The sequence below is a fragment of the Megalobrama amblycephala genome, linkage group LG5 (assembly GCF_018812025.1).
Source record: "Megalobrama amblycephala isolate DHTTF-2021 linkage group LG5, ASM1881202v1, whole genome shotgun sequence".
Taxonomy (NCBI): domain Eukaryota; kingdom Metazoa; phylum Chordata; class Actinopteri; order Cypriniformes; family Xenocyprididae; genus Megalobrama; species Megalobrama amblycephala.
The window spans coordinates 27,119,525-27,143,603 of NC_063048.1; the positions used below are offsets into that span (position 1 = coordinate 27,119,525).

At 37.6% G+C, this 24,079-nt stretch overlaps 1 protein-coding gene across 4 annotated transcripts in view; it reads left to right on the forward strand.

Annotated features, from left to right (window-relative positions):
- The window catches only part of zgc:103755 (uncharacterized protein LOC449988 homolog), a 52,482-nt gene that overhangs the window by 11,835 nt on the left and 16,568 nt on the right, over positions 1-24,079 (forward strand). For all 4 annotated transcript variants that reach the window (XM_048191588.1, XM_048191590.1, XM_048191591.1 and 1 more), the window contains exons 5-9: positions 126-287; positions 400-518; positions 7,828-8,073; positions 9,634-9,769; positions 10,590-10,721. In XM_048191588.1, the coding sequence (XP_048047545.1) occupies positions 126-287; positions 400-518; positions 7,828-8,073; positions 9,634-9,769; positions 10,590-10,721 (795 nt within the window). The remainder of the gene's footprint in view (positions 1-125; positions 288-399; positions 519-7,827; positions 8,074-9,633; positions 9,770-10,589; positions 10,722-24,079) is intronic.

Consider the following 24,079-nt stretch of genomic DNA (forward strand, 5'->3'; position numbering starts at 1 on the left):
TCATATGTTCTCTATTTAAAAAATCGCTTTAATGTTATGTTTTAGTAGAAAACTAAAGGACAGATCATTGGTAAAGCACTTGTGATAAGTGGGAAAAGTAATATAAGAGTCACATCTGATTGCAGGTGACGCTGAGAGTGCAGCCAGTTTTGCCCGTCAGCTGTTGTCGCTGGGAGCCGAGCCGTCCTTACGCAGCCGCTGGACCAACATGAACGCTCTCCACTACGCTGCGTATTTTGACGTTCCTCCTCTCATCCGAGTGGTTCTGCAGGCTTCGCAGCCGGGAGGTGAGGAGAGATAATGCAACAACAGTGAGAATCATTAAAATCCTAATTTGACTCTCTTAGCAAATGCCAGTGCATGTGTGACGATGTCCGTATGTGGTCTGTTGGGTTATAGAGGTGGATGCGACCTGCAGTGATTTTGACTTCGGCACTGCTCTGCACATCGCTGCCTCGAACCTGTGCACCTCTGCAGTGAAGTGTCTGCTGGAGCTGGGAGCCAACCCCGCATTTAGGGTTTGTGATTTTCTGTATGGAGCTGTGACACACATGCTTGCGTGCACTTCAGTTTGAAACAGGTCTATGTCATGCTCTGTTTCCCTTAACTTTACCTCCCCTTTACTATGCTATCTACACTCTCCTGCAAAGTAATAAAATATTTAAAGGGTTAGTTCACCCAAAATGAAAATTCTGTCTTTAATTACACACCCTCATGTCGTTTCACCATTGAAATTTCGTAACACTTATGACGTAACGAAGCGTCATTTACTGAAATCACGTGACTTTGGCAGTTTGAGATTGTTTGATACACGCTCCAAAACACTGATTAGAAACAAAAGATTCGTAAAGCTTTGAAGCTTCACAAAGTAGTGTTTGGAAATTGCCCTTCACTAGATATTGTTAAATAAAGTTGTTATTTTGGGTTTTTTTTTTAAAATGTGCATCACATTTTTAATAATAATAAATATAGCTGTTTATTAGGATTCAAGCACTTTAAGACCTTTAAAGGGTTAGTTCACCCAAAAATGAAAATTCTGTCATTAATTACTCATCCTCATGTCGTTCCACACCCGTAAGACCTTCGTTCATCTCCTGAACACAAATTAAGGCATTTTTGATGAAATCCGAGAGGTATCTGACTCGTCCATAGACAGCAATATAATCACCACTTTCAAGGTCCAGAAAGGTACTAAAGACATCATGAAAATAGTCCACGTGACTGCAGTGGTTCAACCTTAATTTTATGAAGCGGCGAGAATACTTTTGTGCGCAAAAACAAAACAAAAATTACTACTTTATTTGACAATATCCTCTCTTCTGTGTCATTCTCCTATGCAGTTGACGCAGTACAGGCAGTGCAGTGCTTCCGTGTTTATGTCTGAACACAGACTCATTATTGGCCGCCGTGCTGCTCGTGAGTCGGCCGATACTGAGCCGGCGTTCTGACGTAGAACCCGGAAGCGCTGAACGTAAACAGCATAAGAGAATGACAAAGAAGAGTGGATACTGTTGAATAAAGTCATTATTTTCATTTTGTTTTTACACACAATATGTATTCTCGTCGACAGACAGACAGACAGACAGAGTAAGTAGGCACACAAGGTGAGCTTTACGTGCATACACATTCACAGCCAGCTTTATCATTTCCCTTTCAGTTTGTCCCATCAGCACAGCAGTAAATTAGCCATGCTCATTTCTCTCCCTGAACTCATTTTGCACTCACAGAGCGTCACTGCCAGGGGTCATTCTCCTCACAAACAGCAGATGTCACTGAATTATTGATATTATTTAAACTTTTGTAAAATGCATGCATTTCAGTTCAGCAGGCCTTTTAGTAGGGCGTTAGTCAGAGTGGCTTGTTTGCATGTAAAGGGTTTATCAGCTCTGCTGCCAGAACATAAAATAGGAACTGGCGAAATGCTCGACTTCTGCTGGTTTTTTTTTCTCTGTTGTGAGGCAGCCAGAGTTTTCCATCCTTCATTTTTTACTCCGCTTTATCTCTGCCATAGTGCGGCTTGTTTGTTGCCAGTGCTTTTCTCTGGGCATCTGTCCATTGCTTGTCAGTCAGGAGATGTTTTTTTCGGTTTTTGTTCCCCACCCGACACCCTAATAGAGATATCGTCAGTGTGTGGAACAAACATCAAATCATCTGATAACGTTGTAACAACAGGCTTGGCAGACTTTAGTGTCAGTGGAGAACGTTCTGGAGTAGCTGAGGTTCAGCCATAAAAATACGCCTTGTTGCCAAGCAACAACAGAGACAATAGGAAACAAAGGTAGAATATGTGGGGAAGGAGTTTGGAAAATGCCAAACTATTGTTGCTCATTGTCTTTAAGCACACCGTCACACAATTATACCTGTTTTGCTTTGCAAACACTGGACAAAAACTTTTTATATTGCACATTGTGATCCTTTTTTTTTTTTTTTTTTTTACAATTTTGAATAGTGTTGTTCTGATATTTTTCCATCTCTTGTCTCTTACATTATTATTTCATACCCCTGCTAGTGGAGTTATATTACTATATCAGTGAGTCATCCTTCATCCAACAGACATAAAGCTGTTCATCTTTATGATCCTTTCTGCAGATGCTTTTGTTAACCACTAGGGTGCAGTCTTATGCAGTGGAATGAGGTTCGCTATTAAGGGAGCTCTGAAATGGACTAAACCTTTTTTTTTTAAGGTACAGTGTCAGCTTCAGTTTCAGGAAATGTAATTTTGTTGTTTGCTCTTTGATACCAGAGGCGCATAATCAAATATCACCTTTGAATAATTGTGGAACTTCCTGCATTACATAAGCAGTGACTGAGGCAATGAGCTGTTTCACACTAATTCTGTTGGACAAAATAAATAATAATAATAATGCTGCTGTATTTTCCAGCTTGCTGTGGCCATGCCAACACTGAGCTGAACTTTATCTTCTGAGCATCATTTCATCATTATCAAACACCTCAGGCCTGCTAAACAGAAGATGCTTTCATTTGGTGACTTGAAATGATGACTCAGCTCAGAGTGTGCGTTTGTACATGTATGCACTTATACTTTGTATATCTTTTTTGTATTTATGCATGATTCACTCTACAGGCATATGGATTAGAAAATGAGTAATCCATATAAACCTCTGTTTATTGTATAAATTACCATATTTTAAGGACATAGCAATTGACATTTTTTCAAAGGAGTTCTCCAAACTGCACCCATGCTGAGATGTGCTAACAAACTCCTGTCATGGTGATGGTGATAAACATTTATGCAGCACTATTTTGGATGTAGTTCAACATTAACTTTAGCTGACGAGGATATAACCTAAGCACAGGTTTGAAGGGTACCAATTGTCAGGACATTCAGACCTACAGTCAGCATATCTCCCATCACTGTTCGCCTACACCATCCATCTTTTGGTTTGGATAGATGAACAGAGTCATAGCCTTTCAGTTTTCTGTGATTCAGCCAAAAAAGAGATCAAAGTGAAGGTTTGGGGATGCGTGTGTGTTTTTATGAGTGCACAAGCATAATTTGCAGTCTTGTGCAAAGAGAATCACCTGTGGAAAAGCACTCAGAACCTTTCAAAACCTGCTGTCTTGCTGTCTACATGCTTTTGTACTTCAATTTTGATGCCAATGCTAGCTAAATGCATAGCCTTTCAAAGTAATGTTAAAAGTACCTACTTCGGTACCAAGTCGGTACTGACATTTTAAAAATGTGATGCTTAGAGCACTGTTGAGCGGATTCGTAAACGCCTCTTATTGTGACGCTTTGAGCGCTGTTGAGAGGATTCAAAAAACACCTCTGATTGGCCATTGTGTTCACACGCTCATCAGATATGTCTGTGATTGGCAGTACTTTTGACACATTATTTCTAAGTATAGTTCATTTGATAGAGCGCATGAAAACAGGGAGTAGACACATGCACATTAGAAAGTTTTATCCTTGTCCAGTGTTCGAGCTACAGTTGTGGGTATTTCTTAACCCTCTAACATAGGCACTTACCGTCTGTTGTTGTTGCAGTCTAGAATAGTTTGTTGTTGTTGTTTTGTCTACTCCGAGCCAGTGCTGCCAGTTTGTGGACAAACTAAACAGTGCAAAAAAATTCAAGGCACATGTGTGAGCTAGGTTAGGATAGTTTGGCTGTGCGCATACGGTACGCATGTAGCTGAAATTTACCTCACGTGCACTGCATGCATACACTAGCATACATGTGAAAATCGTAGTATAATTTGAGCTTCATAAGTGGCTGATTTGGAACACTATATACAGTAGGCAACCACTCCACATTGGAAAGTCCGATTTTAGCATGTTGTTAAGCTAACAATACTGAAAAAATGCTAAATGCAAACATTAGAATCTCAAAAGCTGTACGTCCCTTCAAAATCTACAGTATTTTAGTGCAAATTTAATTGTCACTTGTAAGAATCCATCCAAATTAGGCAAATAGACAATTTCCTTGAGCTTTCAGCATTCTCAAAAACCTTGAAAAGAAATCAGCAAACATACAGAGAGCACTGAGTAAACCAAGCTCAACCGTACATGCTTGATGCATAAGAACAAATCTCTTTGGTTCTTGCAGAAGCTTAAATATTTTAATTTGCATTCAGAAGGTGAATGAAAGTCTTATGGTTTTGGAATGGCATAAGGAGGGTGAGTAATTGATGACAGAATTTGAATTTTTGGGTGAACTAACGCTTTAAAGGGGACTAAATTCACTTTTACATGGTGTTTAAACATAAATGGGTGTTGGCAGTGTGTGTACACAACCACCCTATAATGGTAAAAATCCACCCATAAGCAGTGTCTCAGAACAAGCCGTTTGCAGATTCTACCATATGTGACCTCACAAAACGCCTAGGCCCCACCCACAACTGATGACGGACTCTGCCGTATTAGCTTAGACCTCGCCCTGAGCAAGTTGTACACTGTTCGCCATGGCAGGCAACTCTGGTGTTTTGTTGTTGGATTTAAGAGTGAAAATAACAGTTTTCATGTACTCCCGAAATCAGAGCCACTGAAGACGCAGTGGGTTGGTTTTATTTTTTATATACCTAAAATTATTTATGTCTGTGCAGATCATTTTATAAAAGCAAGATGACAACATAAGTTTTAACCGTAATTAAACTAAACTATGCCTGTTCTATATCCATGCAGCATATATTCTCTGGCTCTGTATGCATCAATGTCCGACTCCGGTTCGAACATATAAATCTGAACACCACTACTGACAGCTTCTGACATTTTCAGTGCGTGAGATTGTCCTGTTTTGTTGTTGCATGAGCTCTTGAAGCTCCGCCCTCTTCTTGAGAGGGGGCTGGGAGCAGCAGCTCATTTGCATTTAAAGAGACACACAGAAACAGTGTGTTTTTTTGCTTACCCCCCAGAAGTGGCAATTTTAACATCCTATAAAAAATTATCTATGAGTTTTTTTTTAGCTAAAACTTTACATACACACTTTGGGGACATCAGAGACTGACGCTGTGTCCTAACCAGACGTGATGCGATAAGATTCCTGCGACAAACAATTTTTTTCTGTCCACACCAGACGTGACACAACTATGAGATGTGATAAAGTCAATCAAAAATCACATCCAGTCAGAAAAGCTTGTGGGCGGAGTCTCACAGCAAGCTCCTGGCAGTTGACAGTTTGAATGTTCTTGTTTCATTTTATTTATTGTGAAGATCTGAGGTGAATTGTCCATTGTTGTTTTCACAATAGAATCATTGTGTGTCGCCATTGCGGCTAGTTAGGTTTTATTTTACCCTTTAAAATTCTTTCTAGTTAGGTAGCTCCCTTTTGCTATTGCCTCACGCTCTGATAGTAAAAGACTAAGTTGATGTATGGAGCTGCATGAGGCACAACATCACCCAGCGGTGTTGTTTATCTATGATCCCATTAGAAATTGAGAGCCGTTAGTTTCCAGTTGTCTGGAGCTGTACATTTATATGTGTCTAAAGATAGAAAACAACTCCAACTCACCCTGCCATCTAAGAAATGAGTGGTGCATCAAACCATTTCAGCTTTTCTTGATGTGAAGAGAGGCTCTCAAAATGAATGTCCCAAACATGGACACCCCCACCCACATATTAATGAGCATGGTGAAATGGGCAAGCACATTAAGTCTAAAGCCCGCAGAGAGCCAATGGGCTGAGGAAAAACAAAACGGTCACAGTTACTGCTCGTTAGCCAAGCCATGTCAAGGACGACGCATTTGTTTTGGCCATCTTCTGTGTTTGGTTCCAGCTCAGTGGCTGCCACAACACATTGTTGGATAAAACAGAAGGGCATGAGAAGTCCACTACTCAGGCAGTTGGCTCTGTAATACACTTAAAAATGGCATTGAGCTGTGCTGCAGTGCAAGCATTGAGATGTTTGGCTGGAGGGGGCTGATGAACATTTTCATCTAGTGTGTAACTTGGTCTGGCATATCTTGGTATTCAGTGATTCAGTTTAACTTGCCCTGGTATTATAGTGTAACTACAGGATTTTTCCAGAAAATAAGCCAGGTCAAATTGTGTTGTTGAGAAAATAAATAAAACACTGTTAAATAAAACAAAATTATTTTTTATCATTATTAAGGCTATTATGTTGTATTTGAGCTCTTTAGCTTCAAATTAAATGGAATGCAGAACTAGAATGAAAAATATAAGTAAACACTAAGCCTAAACTAATTATTTAAATCGAAACTGACATACTTGCATGTGGTAAATGCATTGCGAATTATGCGAATAAACTTGAGCTCACGTACCTCTCTCATTCGGCACAAATCCATTCTTAAAGGTGCTGTATGTAATTTTTTTTTGCTGTACTAAAACATAAAATGCCATATGTTTGCAGAGATTTACATGTAGGAAAGTTCAAAATGCTAAGTTAAAATTCTTGTTTCTCTGAAACAATGATACAGCCAGTTATTCTACTTTGAAATATGCATTCCGTGTTGGAATGTCTGTTTTTGTTTTGGTTTGTGTGATCCAGCCCACTGCCAATTTTACGCAATGGTATTTCGACACCCTGGGTTGCCAGTTGGTGAAAACACAGCATATTGCAGTCATGGAAGCCAGCAAACGAACTGCCATCCATCCTCTGCATCTATCTAAAAAGCTCTATGACCAGAGGCATATTTAATAAATACTGGAGATGTATGACAGCTTAAAGACTGAGTTGGCTAATTTTCTTCTTGATAGGTAAGCATTGAGCTATGACAAGTGTTCTAAAAATCCACATGAACTAGCTTATAATTTGCAAACAATTGTAAACATTTACATAAATAATAGAATATTTAAAAATGTATACATTTAGAGTTAAAAACACTGATGTTAATACACTTTTTTCAGTCTAGTTATATATTTATTTATTTATTTATTTTTATTTAGGGAGGATTTATGTGTTTGAGTTTGAGGCAGCCATCCTAATTGAGATCCTAATTAAGATCGTTATTGAAAATACAATCAGTTGCATAATTAAAAAGATGTTTCTCCTTAAATAGCTTCAATCTAGTTAGACACTTTGTGTAAGAGCTGGTAGTGAATCTAACTGCTTTTTAAAAGACTTGCTTGACTGCAGCTTAAATACTTTACATTTTGAGTAGCTTGTTAGCTGCAGTTACAAAGCAGTCTTCTTCAAGGTATTTGTGGTATATGCAGACAGGTGACAAATTAAAGGAAAATCCATCTTGCAAATCAATACAAAGTTATTCTTTGATTCTGTGATGCTCTTCTAGTGGCCCAGCAGCTTTCTAACATACTTTTGGTTGGTTTTGTCCATTAATTTGTCACTATTTCATTTAGGATGTTGTATGTTTTAACAGAAATGCTTGCATCTTTTTGCACCTCTTTAGAATGATAAGGGCCAGTGTCCGGCTGATGTTGTTCCAGAGCCTCTAGAGATGCCTCTGGAAATAGCTGATGCCGCAGTCCAGGTTAAAGAGCTGCGGGCACTGCTGCAGGAGGTTCTCCCCAGGCCGGATGCTCCTCTCCCTCTCCTGCCTGCCCGACCTCCTGGTCTCCTGTCGGACAAGGCTCGTGCACAGCTTTCAAGTATGGGCCTTCACCTTGGAGACAAAGTTATCATTGCTGGTCAAAAGGTACTGTATGATGTTATGAACATCTATCAGTCTATCAATCTATCTATCAGGTTTTTTGAAAATGCAAGAATGCCGAATGTTTTGTATGATGGTTGTGTTAGGGTTAGGAGATTACTGAGAAACTGAGAATACAGTTTGTCCAGTATAAAAAGCATTATGTCAATGGAAAGTCTGCATAAAACCCAACATATGCGTGTGTGCTTGTTTATATGATTTATGAGGACACAAATTTGAATAATGACATGGATATTACACTAGTATTACAATGTTAATATGTTTTTTGGTAATTAAAATGGCTTTAAAAAACATGCTAAACAATATTGTATTAAAAAAGGTAAAAATGCAGAAAGTTTTCTGTGATGGGTATGTAATGTAGGGGGGTAGAATATACAGTTTTTATTGTATAAAAACCATTATGCCCAAATTGGAATGTCCTCATGATAGGTGCAGTGTGTGTGTGTGTGTGTGTGTGTGTGTGTGTGTGTGTGTGTGTGTGTGTGTGTGTCTGTCGGAAAAAAAAAAAATGTACATCTGTCTGCTTCAAAAATCAAGGAAATGTGTGTGCTTGCTGGTCCTCGCATCAAATATAAGGACAGGGGTTACGGATAGTCGTGTTCGAACATAACAGGCTTGCTGTGATTGATATTGATTGAAGCCGTTGAGAAATCAGATTTAATAGAAACAGGTGCACCCCCACACAATGTTCCACAAAATGAGAGTTGTCAGAAAGAAATGACTTCATGCACTGCTCCTAGCAAAGAACTAAAATGTCATTGAATGGTATCCTAAAGCTGCCACGCAATCAAATCTGTCCTACATGCCCAGTGTGACATCATCAGTAATGGACAGGGAATCAGCTGGGGCTCTCAAACCCGTTTGCAGTGGGTAAGGATAATAGTGGGTCAGAAAACTGAAAGAGTTAAGAGACCAGACTGATCTGCTTTGTCCTTGCAGAAATAATTCCTTTTATATATATATAATTTTTTTTTTTTGACCTGCTCTCGCACTCACATACCTACACACCAAATTATCCATTAATGAAATCCTTCACCACGTTGGGACTGAAGTGAGCAGAGTGCTGAGAATCTGCAGATTGGCTAATCAAAACCCCATTATCTTCAGGGATTCTTGACGCCGCTGGCTTTCTTTGATCCCCTTTTTATTTTTAACATTATTTTTACACAAGCTAATTTGCCTGTTTATGAATGTCGGCGCATAAGAAAACAAGGTCGGCTCTCCGGCGACCGGTCGAACGAGCTTAAATATGTGCCTCTCTGTGCGAATGTGGTTGTTTGTTTCTGGAATAAATAAGTAATCACTTTTCATTGCCCTCTGGAGTACAGAGCAAGATAAAGAGAGCATGAAACGGGTCTATTGAACATGTATTATCACCCCGGCAGCCCACGCAGCCAGAAAACTATTTCTCACGCTGTCCCCACAGAGCCTCCCCTCTGTTTGCTAAAGTGTTTCTGCAAGGATGCTCATGTGGTCCCCTGATTAAATGCATTAAAGAAAATTTGTAAATCTTAGTTTATTCTACACTCTGGTTTGTTTTGTAAGGTCGGGACTCTGCGGTTTTGTGGCAGTACCGAGTTTGCTGGTGGTCTTTGGGCAGGGGTGGAGCTTCAGCAACCAGTGGGCAAGAATGATGGATCGGTAGCTGGCGTCCAGTACTTCACCTGCCCGATTAAACATGGTAAGAGTTTAAATGTACATGGATTTCTCTTATTATAGTTACTTGCAAAACTGTGTTGATCTGAATTTAAGAATATGATAGTCGTGTTCTGACACTATATAAGTATAACTAGGTAACTGCTAACTAGTGAGCAAGATTTTTATTAAACAGGCAAAACAAAGCACCGAGGAATGGTCTCCTCCATAACAAGCTACAACTCTGACAAGTGTGTTACAGTGATATTTGAGCATAACTAGCTAACTAGTTAGTGCAATGTTTAATAACTAGTTAACTGGAGGCAACACGATAGAGCACCAATGAATCAGATCTTTTTTTTTTTTTTTTTTTTTTTTGATCTGAGTTAACCAGCCACAACAGTTGTGATATGACGATATACAAGCATAACTAACTAACTAGTGAGTGTATTTTTACTAACCAGCTAACAAGGCACAACAAAGTCTTGTCTCTTCCAAAACCAGCTATGACTTTTTAAGTCTGTTGCAGCAATATTTGAGCATTACTATGAAAGGCAATGCTTACTAGGTAACCAACGTAGGTAATGCAAAGTAGGTAACCAGATAAAACTTGTAAAAGCATCAAGCAATCTCTTTAAAATGTTAATTTTAGTATTTGTTTTAACCAGCCATGATTGTGACAGCTTTGACAGTCTTGAGCATAACTAGTGACTTGTGAGTGTAATTTTTACTATGTATGTTGGCCATGTGTCATTCAAGCATTGACAGTTTTCATGTTTTTCAATTCTTTCTCAGCTTACAAATCAAGTCTTGTTTTCTTGTCTGTTCTAAGTGGCTAACAAAGTGATTTCTCTGACCCTCTCCAGGAATCTTCGCCCCCCTTTCTAAAGTCAGCAAACTCTCAGAAAGACGAAAAAACAGTCCCCGCCAGCCCTCCGCTCCCGTCCCCCACCCTAGACGGATTGACTTGGCGCGGGTCACGTCCAAGGTCAACACAGGTACATTTCTCACTGACCCGGTTGCTTAATGATCCTTCTTACAGCCTTCTTACAAACCCAATATCAGGAGGAACCCAGCGGCCACCACTGACTCAAAGCTAATTACCATCCCAGAGGACCTGCTTGATAAATAAACTTACACAAGTGTGAACAGCGATAGTGGTGATAAAGCAGTTGGTGTTACCGCTTTATTCTGTCCCCTTCGGGGTTGTAGAGACAATAAAAAGCAATGTGAGCACTGAGGAAATAGAGCAATCATTGAGGGAGCTAACGTCACTTGTGTGCCATTACAGCGTTCACCCCAGGGGCCATTTATACAGACATGACACCCACCGATGTGTGGAGTGAATCACTCTAACATGCATAAACTCTGTTTTTGTCACATATTCACATGAAAGGGGACAAATGACTCATTTAAACTCTTCCATTATTATCTATGACAGAAAAGGATGTATAAAAGGATTTTATACAAAGGAAGTTGACATTTTGAAAATGTTACATGTTCGGTTGTGAAATGCTATACTTGCTCTATTTTGCTAATTTTGCTAATTCCTTTATGATAATCATTTGGGCAGCTTTTGTGACCTTATATTAATTCAATAACTATAATGGCATTTTTATATTTAAAAAAAACAAAACAAAACAGTGATGTGACAATTTCTGCAGGAGAAAGGAGCAGATCATTGAATTATTCATTTAACCAATTTGATCAAAAATATTTATGTTGCTCAGAGATATGCAATGTTTGGAACTTTTTTGTTACACACAAGCATTTAAAAACGGGCGTCTATGAGTGGATATATTAGGGATCTGCTGTTAGACGCCTGTTTTTAAATGCTCCTGTGTATATCCATGTAAGCGCTCAGTGAAGAGCATCAAAAGATGTCGATTTACAACATGTTTTTGAAGCATTGATCATTATAGCCAATCACAGACATATCTGTTTAGCATGTGAACACGATGGCCAATCAAAGGTGTTTAAGAATCCACTCAACAGCGCTCAAAACGCTAGGGGGGAAATGCTGGTATCGTCACATTTTTAAAAGTTCAGTAGAGACATGGTACCAAAGTTGGTACTTTTGACAACTCTACACCTAAATATCCTGTAACCTGCCGAGACTGTCGTTTCTCATAGTATACGTCTACAGAGAGAGATAGTGTTCCCACACAGGCTTCCATTAGTGCACTAATGCTGATGACCAGCAGTTCCTCTCATCACCTCTGTTACACTAGAGACTTGCCCTTGCTTTGTCCGTGTGGCCTGCTGAGTGCTGGGTGGTATTTACTCTAGATTGGTGTAAATTTGTTGATCTGTTTTCTTAGACAAGCATTTCCACTGTGTCTTCCTTCAGGGCTCAGGTATTGTCCACTCAGACAGCTTAATGCAGACATATGGATCTCAATAGCTTTGTGTGGCAAAAACACTTTTATGAAAAGCCCTTAAGGCATTGTATTACGAAAAATGCTTTTCTGCTTCCTCTTTTTTATTTTTATTTTTTATTGGTTTGTTTTTCTTCCCTTTTTTAATATCTGTCTAAATGTTTAGAGGCTCATGAGAATTTAGTGGCGAAGTTTGCTTAATTCTCATGAAAATGTCACAATTCAAAATCAAATCTTAATGTCCTAATAATAATAATAATAATAATAATAAAAATTAAAATGTTGTCTATAGTTAGTCAGTCAGTCAGCAGTGTTATTTCAATATCATTTAGATACTATTATAACTTTTTTTAATATTTTGAATTAGTATTTACTTTTATAATTTTAATTACAGTGTTTATTTTATTTCAGTGTTTTATATCAAATTAAACTAAATGGAAATGAGAAATTTTGCTTTGGCAATTAGATGAAATAAAATGAGTTATTTTTTTATATATATATTTTTATATATTTTATTTTATTGCAAGTCACAAAATTGTTTTTATGGTTTAGTTTTAGTTAAGTATAATAGTCACTCAGTCAGTCACTCAGTTAGTCAGTTAATTATTAGTTATATTTATTGCTAGTTTTAAATATTATTTTTGAAGGCAGACAACCCAGACATTCCTAAACACATTCAATGCGATTCGCAGGAAAACATGTACTATTATTTACATATATGAATATGTAATCACTCTTTGTAATTGAATTTATCAACTTAATTTCTGGCATAGAGTTGTAAGACCTGAAAGAATTATTACATCTTTTCAAAGAGGTACAATTATATTTTATAAGCAGCCTTGTTTTGCCCACCCACTGTTTTTTTCCCCCCCTAAACCTCTTTGTCATGTTCCTCTCTGCACCTTTTTCTTTTCTTCATTTTCATTTTGGTTTGGAGGACTCAGGGTTGAGTCACACTGTCCGCATTAAGGCTAATACGCACATCCAAGGAAGGCAATAGAAACCATGCTCTCTAGGGCACTTGTGAGTCACTTGTGGGCCGACTTCAACTATGACGCAATTTCAAACACACAGTTACCAAAATGCTTCTGCGTGCTCCTCCAATGTGCTCACAATAACCATATCCAAGCAACACATTGTCTTTATAATGACACTTTAATGATGTCACTGTCCTCTCAGCCACTGCAAAAGAAATGTTGTCCTCTAATCAGTGCCTTTTTAAGGTGTTTTTTTTTTCTCTTTCTCCTATTCCAGAGGAGATTTGAATAGTGGACTGTGGCGGATTTCTGTGTTCCCCTTTGATTGATTGTCCAATGAAGCCAAACTTAATGAGCACTTCTCACATCGGTCAGAACAAACTGGCAGTAATTTGTCATGAAAAAGAATGAGGGGATAGAAGCGGTATGTTTGTTACTGCTTTAACCCTTTTATAGTAAACCTTTATATTTTATCTGGTTGTACAACCATCTCAATTTCCTTTTGAGGTAAGCGTTTAATATTTGGCAGATCATTGTTAATAGGGGTCAGAGATGTACTAAAAATCATACAAAAAAATCCAATTCAATTCCATTCACATTTATTTGTATAGTGCTTTTCACGATACATATCGTTTCAAAGGTGCCATCGAACGTTTTTTTTACAAGATGTAATATAAGTCTTAGGTGTCCCCTGAATGTGTCTGTGAAGTTTCAGCTCAAAATACCCTATAGATTTTTTTTAATAAATTTTTTTAACTGCCTGTTTTGGGGCATCATCAACTATGCACCGATTCAGGCTGCGTCCCCTTTAAATCACGCGCTCCCTGCCCCCCTGAGCTGTCGACTAAAATACAGTGCATTTACAAAGTTCACACAGCTAATATAACCCTCAAATGGATCCTTACAAGATGTTCGTCATGCATGCTGCATGCAGGCGTCGGATCATGTGAGTATAGTATTTATTTGGATGTTTACATTTGATTCTGAATGAGTTTGATAGTAGCTAGGCTGCAGCTAACGGAGCTAAAGCTAACATTACACACTGTTGGAGATATTTATATAGAATGAAGTTGTGTTTATGAATTATACAGACTGCAAGTGTTTAAAAATGAAAATAGCGATGGCTCTTGTCTCCGTGAATACAGTAAGAAACGATGGTAACTTTAACCACATTTAACAGTACATTAGCAACATGCTAACGAAACATTTAGAAAAACAATTTACAAATATCACTAAAAATATCATGTAATCATGGATCATGTCAGTTATTATTGCTCCATCTGCCATTTTTCGCTGTTGTCCTTGCTTGCTTACCTAGTCTGATGATTCAGCTGTGCACATCCAGACGTCCTGCCTTTGTGTAATGCCTTGAACATGAGCTGGCATATGCATATATTGGGGTCATACATATTAATGATCCCGACTGTTACGTAACAGTCGGTGTTATGTTGAGATTCGCCTGTTCCTCTGAGGTCTTTTAAACAAATGAGATTTACACAAGAAGGAGGAAACAATGGAGTTTGAGACTCACTGTATGTCATTTCCATGTACTGAACTCTTGTTATTCAACTATGCCCAGGTAAATTAAATTTTTCATTCAATGGCACCTTTAAAGCAGCTTTACAGAAAATGCATGTCAACATTACAATTTAGAGAATGCAGTTAGCTAATAATGTAATAATTTAGGCAATTTAATTTACAATCACTGTTAGCAGTTTAATTAAAGGTAGAAGCATTGAGCTCCTGGAAATAATGAATTACATATTAACAATAATTAGGATATATAGAAATTTGGGAATGTGCATGTTGATCCAGATATTGCATCATCTGAAGTCCTCACAGGAGTTGGCGCCGTCTCTTCAAAGATGTTTGTCATCTGAGGTCTTCTTAAGAGGCTGGATCCAAACTGAAGCTGATGCACTCTCTAGTAAAACAGAAAAGCAAATTAGCGTAGCTGCTGTTCATAACATTAAGCAAAGATAGTCATGTGCAATTTATCTGATATGAGATGCATTATGTGAATGCTTGGCTAAAGAGATGCGTCTTTAATCTAGATTTAAACTGGGTGAGCGAGTCTGAGCCCCGAACATTATCAGGAAGGCTATTCCAGAGTTTCGGAGCCAAATGTGAAAACGCTCTCCCTCCTTTAGTGGACTTAGATATCCTAGGTACTACCAGAAGTCCAGAGTTTTGTGATCTTAAAGAGCGTGAAGGATTGTAGGGCGATAGAAGATTGGTTAAGTACACAGGAGCTAAACCATTTAGAGCCTTATAGGTCAGTAGCAATACTTTATAATCGATATGGAACTTAATAGGTAACCAGTGTAGAGATGATAAAATTGGTGTTATATGATCATATTTTTTTTGACCTGGTACAATCATGTAATAAAAATGTATTCCATGATTGTACTGTAAATATTTTAGTTGAAAATGATTTAAAATTGGTTTACTCAAAAATGAAAAATCAGTCCACGTGAAAGTCTCTCTAAAAATTCAACCACATAATTTGCAAACAGAGAAAACATTTTTATATTTGGTTGAAATGATGTTTTGTTGATTTCAGTATGATAAAAGGCTATTTCTTTGAGGAATGTGATCCATAAAGACAGATGATGAGTCTAGCGCGGGTTTAATGGTTTTGCTTTAGGGTGGGCCATAAATGTTTTGGGTGGGCTGCATAAGAATGACTTTCATAAGATGTGCTGTGAATGTTTTACTCTCATTTTGAACATCTTTAAAACACTCCACGTACCACATTTAAATTGGCTAAACCAAATTTCATGGACTCTTTTATAATTAATTTGCATTTTGCTGCTTCTTTAGTGCTTATTTTGTTTAGCACAGCACAATGTACAATTTATGCAAGCTTTATGTTTTAATGGTGCCGAAATTGCTTGTCCTCAAGATTCAGATTGTCAAAGTTAATTAGGACTTTTCAAAGTGAACATCAGTTATATTGACATATGCAGCATGTATTTGTTGAGAATAAATATGTTCTAAATGTGTTCCTGCGAGTCTGAGAACATAATGGAAACAAAGTATTTCACTGTCTGCATGTTTAATGTTCCAAAACAAATCTCAGTCATACTTCATTCTTTTCATATTCACCTTTAGTGCTTCAATCTACGACTCTAAAATCAGATTAGATGAGCTGATTTTAAAGCAAAACATAGATTGACAAGAACAAACTTTTATATACGTTTCGTTAGGAAAAAAATTCTGTCCCCTATTTTATTTTATTTTATTTTATTTTATTTTATTTTATTTTATTTTATTTTATTTTATTTTATTTTATTTTATTTTATTTTATTTTATTTTATTTTATTTTATTTTATTTTATTTTATTTTTTTTTTTTTATGTGATATTGCTTATTTCAATCTTACATCTTAATTCTGGTAATTCATTAAACATTAATATGCCATTAATCATATTTCTTTTGCCAATTTAGAAAAGCAATACGTTGTTTCAGAGATATTACCACAGTTAAAGGGATAGTTCACCCAAAAATGAAAATTCTGTCATCATTTACTCCCCCTCAAGCTGTTCCAAACCTGTATAAATTTCTTTGTTCAGCTGTACACAAAGGAGGATATTTGGAAAAATGTTTGTAACCAAGCACATCTCACCTCCCATTGACTACCATAGTTTTTTTTTTTTTTTTTTTTTTTTTTTTCCTATGGTAGTCAATGGGGGGCGAGATCTGCTTGGTTATATCTCTTAAACGACTTGTTGCTTTTCTAAAATGATGACAGAATTTTCATTTTTGGGTGAACTATCACTTTAAAGGCTTTTTAGGTACTCCACTTTGTGTAAGAACAGTCCTTACCCATGGTAAAATCACTGTAGCACACAATATCTTTATTTTAAAACCCCTATTCTTTAAATGCATGAATTATACAATGGTTGTCGACTTTTAATACTTTCTATGTATTTATTTGTTTATTTATAAGCATCTGTTAAATATGTAATGTATAGGTAGGCTACATTTCATGCAACAATCTTTTGAAAATCGTCTGCGTAGTGAAAACTGTCATTTGACACCATACTTAAGACTATATAGGCCTATTATTTTTTTATTATTATTATTATTATTATTATTATTCTATAGGCTATATGTGTGGTATCTAAATCTAAGTGATTCAAAAATAATGACAGTTTTGTAATGTTTTTTTTTTTTTCGACGTAGGCCTAAGCAGAAAAAATAGCGGGAACATTAAGCGGGAAAAGTGATCTCAATTCCACCAAAATTCCGATCGCACTTCTAATCGAATCTTTATAGTTACCGAGATATTTAATATCTTACTTGTAGACCGCCAGCAAGACTTCTAGTCAAGTACAGATTCAACATGATCTACAGTGTTTCCTCTGCTTTAATAATATCTGTCTGTGTATGCAAAATTATTCCAGTGTTAATATTGAACTGTTTTGTCTTAATAATGTCTGTAAAGGTCAGGGATGACACCATCTTGGTTGTTTTGGTGTGCTCACTGTGCATATATTAGCATTTTAAGGGGTCCTTGGGGACTGTATGTCGTAACACTCCAGTGGATGCTGCTTCTTTGAGTGGGCCTTGTGTACGGTACTAATGATTCTGATGCTTTTGTTTTTGTGGTGTTGAACATGATGTACATTCCCTGTTTTACATGCTTCATACAATTATGAACAACTTTGGCCTCAAATTCAAAGTACAGTATTTGTATACACTGACTCAAAATGTAATTGCACAAGCTAAGACTATATCAAGTAGCATCTGCAAACAGACATATTTCCTTACTTTTAACCATTTGTGCCCATGGTCAGTTTTGTAGATGTAGAACATTAGTCTCAGTCAGGTTCACATAAAAGAGCCCATAGTGTTTGATTGCAGGGAAAATATATGTATGAACATTGGTGGATCAATACATTCAGTGGGAAAATAAATCATAAAAGTGGTTTGAGGTGGTGAGGAGGACCCCTCCACACCAGCATGTGGCAAAAGTGCTTCCTTGTCATTCGTTCATCATCTGCGCTTTTATTTTTCATGAAGCATTTTGTTGCGTGTCAGCTGTGATAAACAGGCATCCACTCTCGCATTGCATGTAACAGTGGTCAGCTAGTGAGAGTTGTGCAGGTAAACCACTGCACACTGAGGACCGCTAGAGAATGCAGTGTTTAGTGTCATTGTTTGTGCTCTCGCCTGCCAGCAGCGATCGGGCCGGGGTTCGAGACCGACTCGGAGCAGGGTGGTTAGGATTGGAGGGTGAATTTTGGAGGCGGAGCAATAAAGAGAGGGGTGGGTTTATTGTGAAATGCGGGTGTTTAGTTAAGTGCTGCGGCAAGGTTTTGTGCCATCTAGAGCCATAATGCACTTTTTGCATGAAACACTGTTGATACTTCATTGCTCTGCCCCCAAAATGCACAAACGCACAATAGAAAAATGAATGTCACTTTATCACAGATGAAGCAAAGCAAAACATTGCTGTAGTGATTTTGGACTAGCCTCACTCGAGGGTACCACAAATTTAGTGGTTTATGGTCTTAAATATTAATATTAATATTTTGTATTAATATTAATTTTGAGTCAGATGATTACTGATTCCAAGTGTAATTAATAGATTTTATTAACAAAAGTATAGACAAGAGTAACTATCAACTGGATAAAGTGCAAAAAGATTAATAAATGCAAGTGAATGAGTAGGATGTTACTATGGCAGTTACAAGTTAATCTTATGGAAAGATATAGTTTTTCTAGAAGAAATAAGGTAAATCTTATTCTGATTTCAACAATAAACCGAGATATTATTTGTTATTAACTCATATCAGTTATGCAAAATCTAATGCAAATTAGATAATCATATACTGACAATATACACTAATGCCAAGGTCTCTAGAAAGAGGTTTGGTAAGTGATTTACGTCTGCCTGGTCGTGCTGAATCCGAGCGGTGACGTCTTCCACTTATTGAGCAGCGTTGCAGTGGGAAGAAAGGAGTTGAAAATCCGTTTCACAGCCTTGAACACTAAGTACTTGTGAACATTGAACTCCCGGAGCACAGAGAAGGTCCTTTTCCTGGAACATGCAGAAGAAGAAGCCTTGAAGGTTCTGATGTATGTGCAGATGATCCTTATTCTCTGGAACATGCAGACGGAAGGATCTTTAGATTCTGAAGTCAGTGTAGATCCAGACAGTCTGGAACACGCAGATCTGGAGTATTTCTAATGAGAGGATTGTGAAGTTGGTGCAGAAGATATCTTGAAGATGGGGGCTAAGCTTGTCATCGTTGTCTCTGTTACAGTTTTCAAACTCCCCAAATTTTCTTTTTGCAGAACTTCCTTGTTTCTCTCTTTAGAGCTTCAGAGTCTGGAGAGAGAAGCTTCACAACTCTGTGGAGTTGGACTTAGCTTAGCACATCTTGGGACCGGAACCTTGAACCGGGATTGGAACAGGAACTGGAGCCTGGAACCAGAACGGGAAACTGCAGTAACCCGACAAACTGGAACAATTCCCTGTCTCAGAAGCAAGTCTTTTAACTTGTCCCAAGAAGGAGGGAAATGCAAATTGGCACCTTTCAGATCTAGTGTTTTGATTGGCTGATGCTGTCAGAGGTGGCCACTGGATGGCCCCCTTCTTGCATGAGGTTCATTTGCATAGCTTAAAGTTCATGTTTAGAACAGTGTCCTTCAGGTTTTTCCTATGCATAATTCATTTTCCAAACCAATTTCAGATTAACCTAGGCATTGTGCTGAAAACATAAAGACCAAACATCATTGAGTTATATTGAACTTTTACCTATGCATTAATGTATACCTTAAAGGAACACTCCAATTTTTTTTTAAAATAGGCTAATTTTCCAACTCTCCTAGAGTTAAACAGTTGAGTTTTACCATTTTCTTATCCATTCAGCCAATCTCCAGGTCTGGCGGTACCACTTTTAGCATAGCTTAGCATAGTTCATTAAATCTGATTAGACTGTTAGCATCTCGCTCAAAAATGACCAAAGAGTTTTGATATTTTTCCTATTTAAAACTTGACTCTTCTGTAGTTACATCGTGTACTAAGACCGACGGAAAATTAAGTTGCGATTTTCTAGGCTGATATGGCTAGGAACTATACTCTCATTCCTTTAATTGCTATACTGGCTAGGAACTATACTCCCTGCACCTTTAATTGCTGCCGTACCATGGTTGCAGCAGGCGCAGTGATATTACGCATTATTGCTGCTCATGGTATGGCAGCAAAGTTCCTTGATTATTACACTGGAATGAGAGTATAGTTTCTAGCCATATCGGCCTAGAAAATCACAACTTTTCATTTTTCATCGGTCTTAGTACATGATGTAACTACAGAAGAGTCAAGTTTTAAATAGGAAAAATATAGAAACTCTTTGGTTATTTTTGTTTTCAAAAAAAGTGGAGTGTTCCTTTTAATAGGTAAGTTTGTATATTTTGCATGTACACAAACCACACTCATTAAGTAAACAGAGTTCTGTTAATAGAAATGGAGATGATTTGCTCCATTTTGTCCACTGTGTGTCATTGAGTGGAAGTTAGTTCACACTTTGATCTCAGGACTGAGAGACTTGGGTGAACAATGGGGAAAATTGTGATAGGATTAGCCTGCTTAATGGCATGCTATTGTCATCATTCTTCCTTTGCACAAATGGTCAGGGTGATTGTCATGATGGGCTAATCTGCTAGCCTATCTATTTCCTTGTTTGCTTATCTTGGATGTGTGAGTTTTGGAGTCCTGTGCTTTTCATCATGGCAGATGAGGTGATGAGGGGAGTCTTCCCTCATGTCTGCCTGCTGATCACTACATTGCTTTGCGAAAAATAAAGAGAAGATGACGAATGAACAACAAAGAACAAACATTGAACATATGGTACACAGGATTATATACAAGCAAGATTGTATTGTTAGTCTCCAGCAGCACACCAGCTCCAGACAAACAATGACACTCAAAACTGTCTTGTTACTATAGCTAACATTATAACAATCTTGGTTCTGTGAAGCTTAACAAAACCAGTTTTACTCGCGTTTGGAGCAAAAGCAACACAACCTCGGCATCCTAAAGGTCTTGCCTGATCATAACCCTTCTTTTCCCAGTGATATTCCTCTGACCTTTTCTCTTTTGTAATGTCTCTCAGCCAGTCTTTCTTCAATTCAAATATCCCTCTTGCTCACTCTCTCTCCTCCCCCATCATGAGTTGACACACCCCCTACTGCTGATTGGCTACAATTGTGTTGTGGTGCTCGGTAGGGCTGGGTAAAAAATAATGATTGCTCGATTTTAATCTATTCTCATTTTTACGAACCGATATCGATTCTTAAATCCCAAGAATCTATTAGTCTAGTCTGTTTTCAGTTGATGAATGAGCAGAATATGTAGCGCCTCCCATCCAATAAATCGCAATGTTAAAATATACAGTACAACTTACCGAAATCCGTATCATGTCTTGTGTAATAGCTCAATCAGTGTTTCAACCTTGGAAAGACGTCAGTAAAACAGCTTGTAAACAATGTCACATAATGTCACATTTACTTCAGAAAAACATATTCAGTGACCATAAACTCATTAGTCAGCTAGAAAAAATGAACTCTAGAAAGCAACATTCTGATAAATATAGCTATGCACGGTTACATATTCATTATAATTTTTAATGTTCTTCAATGTTTAATGCATGTTTGAATAAATCAGTTATGACAGCCCCGATTTAAATGTTTAAATTTCAAAAAAACGAATTGGAGTAGAAATATGATTATGTAATTCTAAAATGTATTTACAATAAAAACATCATTGAGTGTAATTCAAGTGTTTGTATAAAAATAATTTAATTTAACCTTCAATATTATTACCAACTGTCTTTGCTGAAATGCTGTAGTTTACAGCATTAGTTGAGAGATTTTTTTCCTCTAGAAAATTTGCCATGTACTGTAACTGAAATACTACATCCAAAATAATCGATATCGAATCGAATCGAAAGCATGTGAATAGTAATCGAATCGAATTGTGAAAATTGTGTCGATACCCAGGCCTAGTGCTCGGTCCGATCAACAGTTTTTCTCGGAAATAGCTTATTGTACCTTTAACTATGGACTGTTAGGTTTGCTAATGTTTGACAACCAGAAAAGGAGCGAAGGCTTTTTGTCATTTTCAACACTATATTGCCCGTGCTTGCTTTACTCTCTACCTCCAAGAACAGTAAAAAAAAAAATAAAATAAAAAGATAGATTTTGGACTTGGTATTTTAACACCAGATTGTCTGTCTATTCCAAAATTCTTGGCTCTCACTTATCAATTAGCCTCTAAACTTGTTTCATTAATGAACTCTTTAGCCCATGAGGGTCTGTGAATATGATGGCTTAATGAGAGCCCTCATTCCAAACTGCTTTCCAAGAGCTAGGAGGTTAAAGCTGCTTCTCTCATGTGGCCTATTTCTTGGTCCTTTAAGTGCAGTAGATAAAGTTTTTAGGTCTTGTTAGATGTCTGTGGTGCTGTGCCAAGGCTTGGGCACTTTTCCATGGTTCCACAAGATTAACATTTGGCTGGAACTCAGACAGGCTTCAAAGACTACATTTAAAGGGCTGGAATGCTAAAATAATTAAATAAAGTGACTTTGATCAATGTTCTGGTATATTATTGGTCATTTTTTGTTTTATTAGCATTTACTGTAAGTGCAACAAATATAAACAAACCTCTTACCCTATAGTATAGGGCTGTGTATTGCCAAGAATCTGGCGATACGATACGTATTACGATACAGGGGTTACGATACGATATATTGTGATATATTGCGATACTGTAAGAAAGGCGATATATTGCAGTATTTCTTTTGTCTGGCTATCACCAGACCAAGCTCAATTTAAAATTGAACATTGGTCTGGGGAGTCTGTATGTATTTTCTACTGCACAAGAGGCGTGATCAACGAGCATTATTCGCACAATTGGATAGTCCTTCAACCGATCCGGGTGACGTACTTTGCAGAGCGACGCAAAAACTCCAGACAGGTTTAGTTTGTATTGGTTTGTAGCATTGATCAGCGGTTTGCAGAAGCAGCAGTGGAATCGAGCGATTTTTGCAGGTTGTGCAAAAAAAAAAAATATGAAAGTGAGTGGTATTTACACCCACTCGAGCAATTTGTTTGCTAAACTAAAGAAGTCATTCAGCATCGTCGAGAGGTTAAAAGGAATTGGATTGATGGTCGTGCTTGCCGTCGCTTCTCTATTGTCATCGTATTATACCCGCCAATAGCGAGCAAGGTGGATAAGCCAGTCTGTGATTGGTTCCCGCAAAAGTGTAACAGAAGCAGTAGAAATGAATGGACGGGTTTCCAGACTGAGTTGCCGGGCGAAATCAAATCGCCGGCAGATCAGGCTGGGTTTACCCAGTCTAGTATTTCTTTACAGTGTTTTTGAGAATCGATACAGTATCGCCAAACATAATATTGCAATATTCACGTGTATCGATATTTTCTTACACCCCTACTATAGTATGTATTAAACTTTGGCATGAATCTCGTCCTGCACCATTTGAGCTGTGGACATGGATTTATTACTCAAATCAGATCATGCTTCTTGTTGAGGAAGCCAATCAAGCTCATGATTTTCTTCTGGCAGATGATAAAATAGAAGACAAAATCCCCTGGAAAAGGGATTCAAGGCTTATCTAGAGACATCATATCAGCAGCTACCTTTGAATGATTATTATTATTATATAAACACATATGTAGACCAACAATGAGGTGATGATTTGCCAAAAATTCTGTGACTAAACATACTGTTATTATGCCCACTCTTCCTATATATAGAAATAGAAATATTATTTTCTGTTATTTTTCCAAGAGCATTTGAAGTTTTGTCATTCAGCCAGAATAAATCGTTTGAAATTCACCCAGTCAACTGGGAAGCATGTTGTTCAGCAGCGTTCTCATAACATGTCACGTGACCTTTAGATGATGGCAGGCCTCAATTTCTGTGTCAGATACTTGCCTTTTCAGTTTTTATATTCCTTTTTTTTCTGTG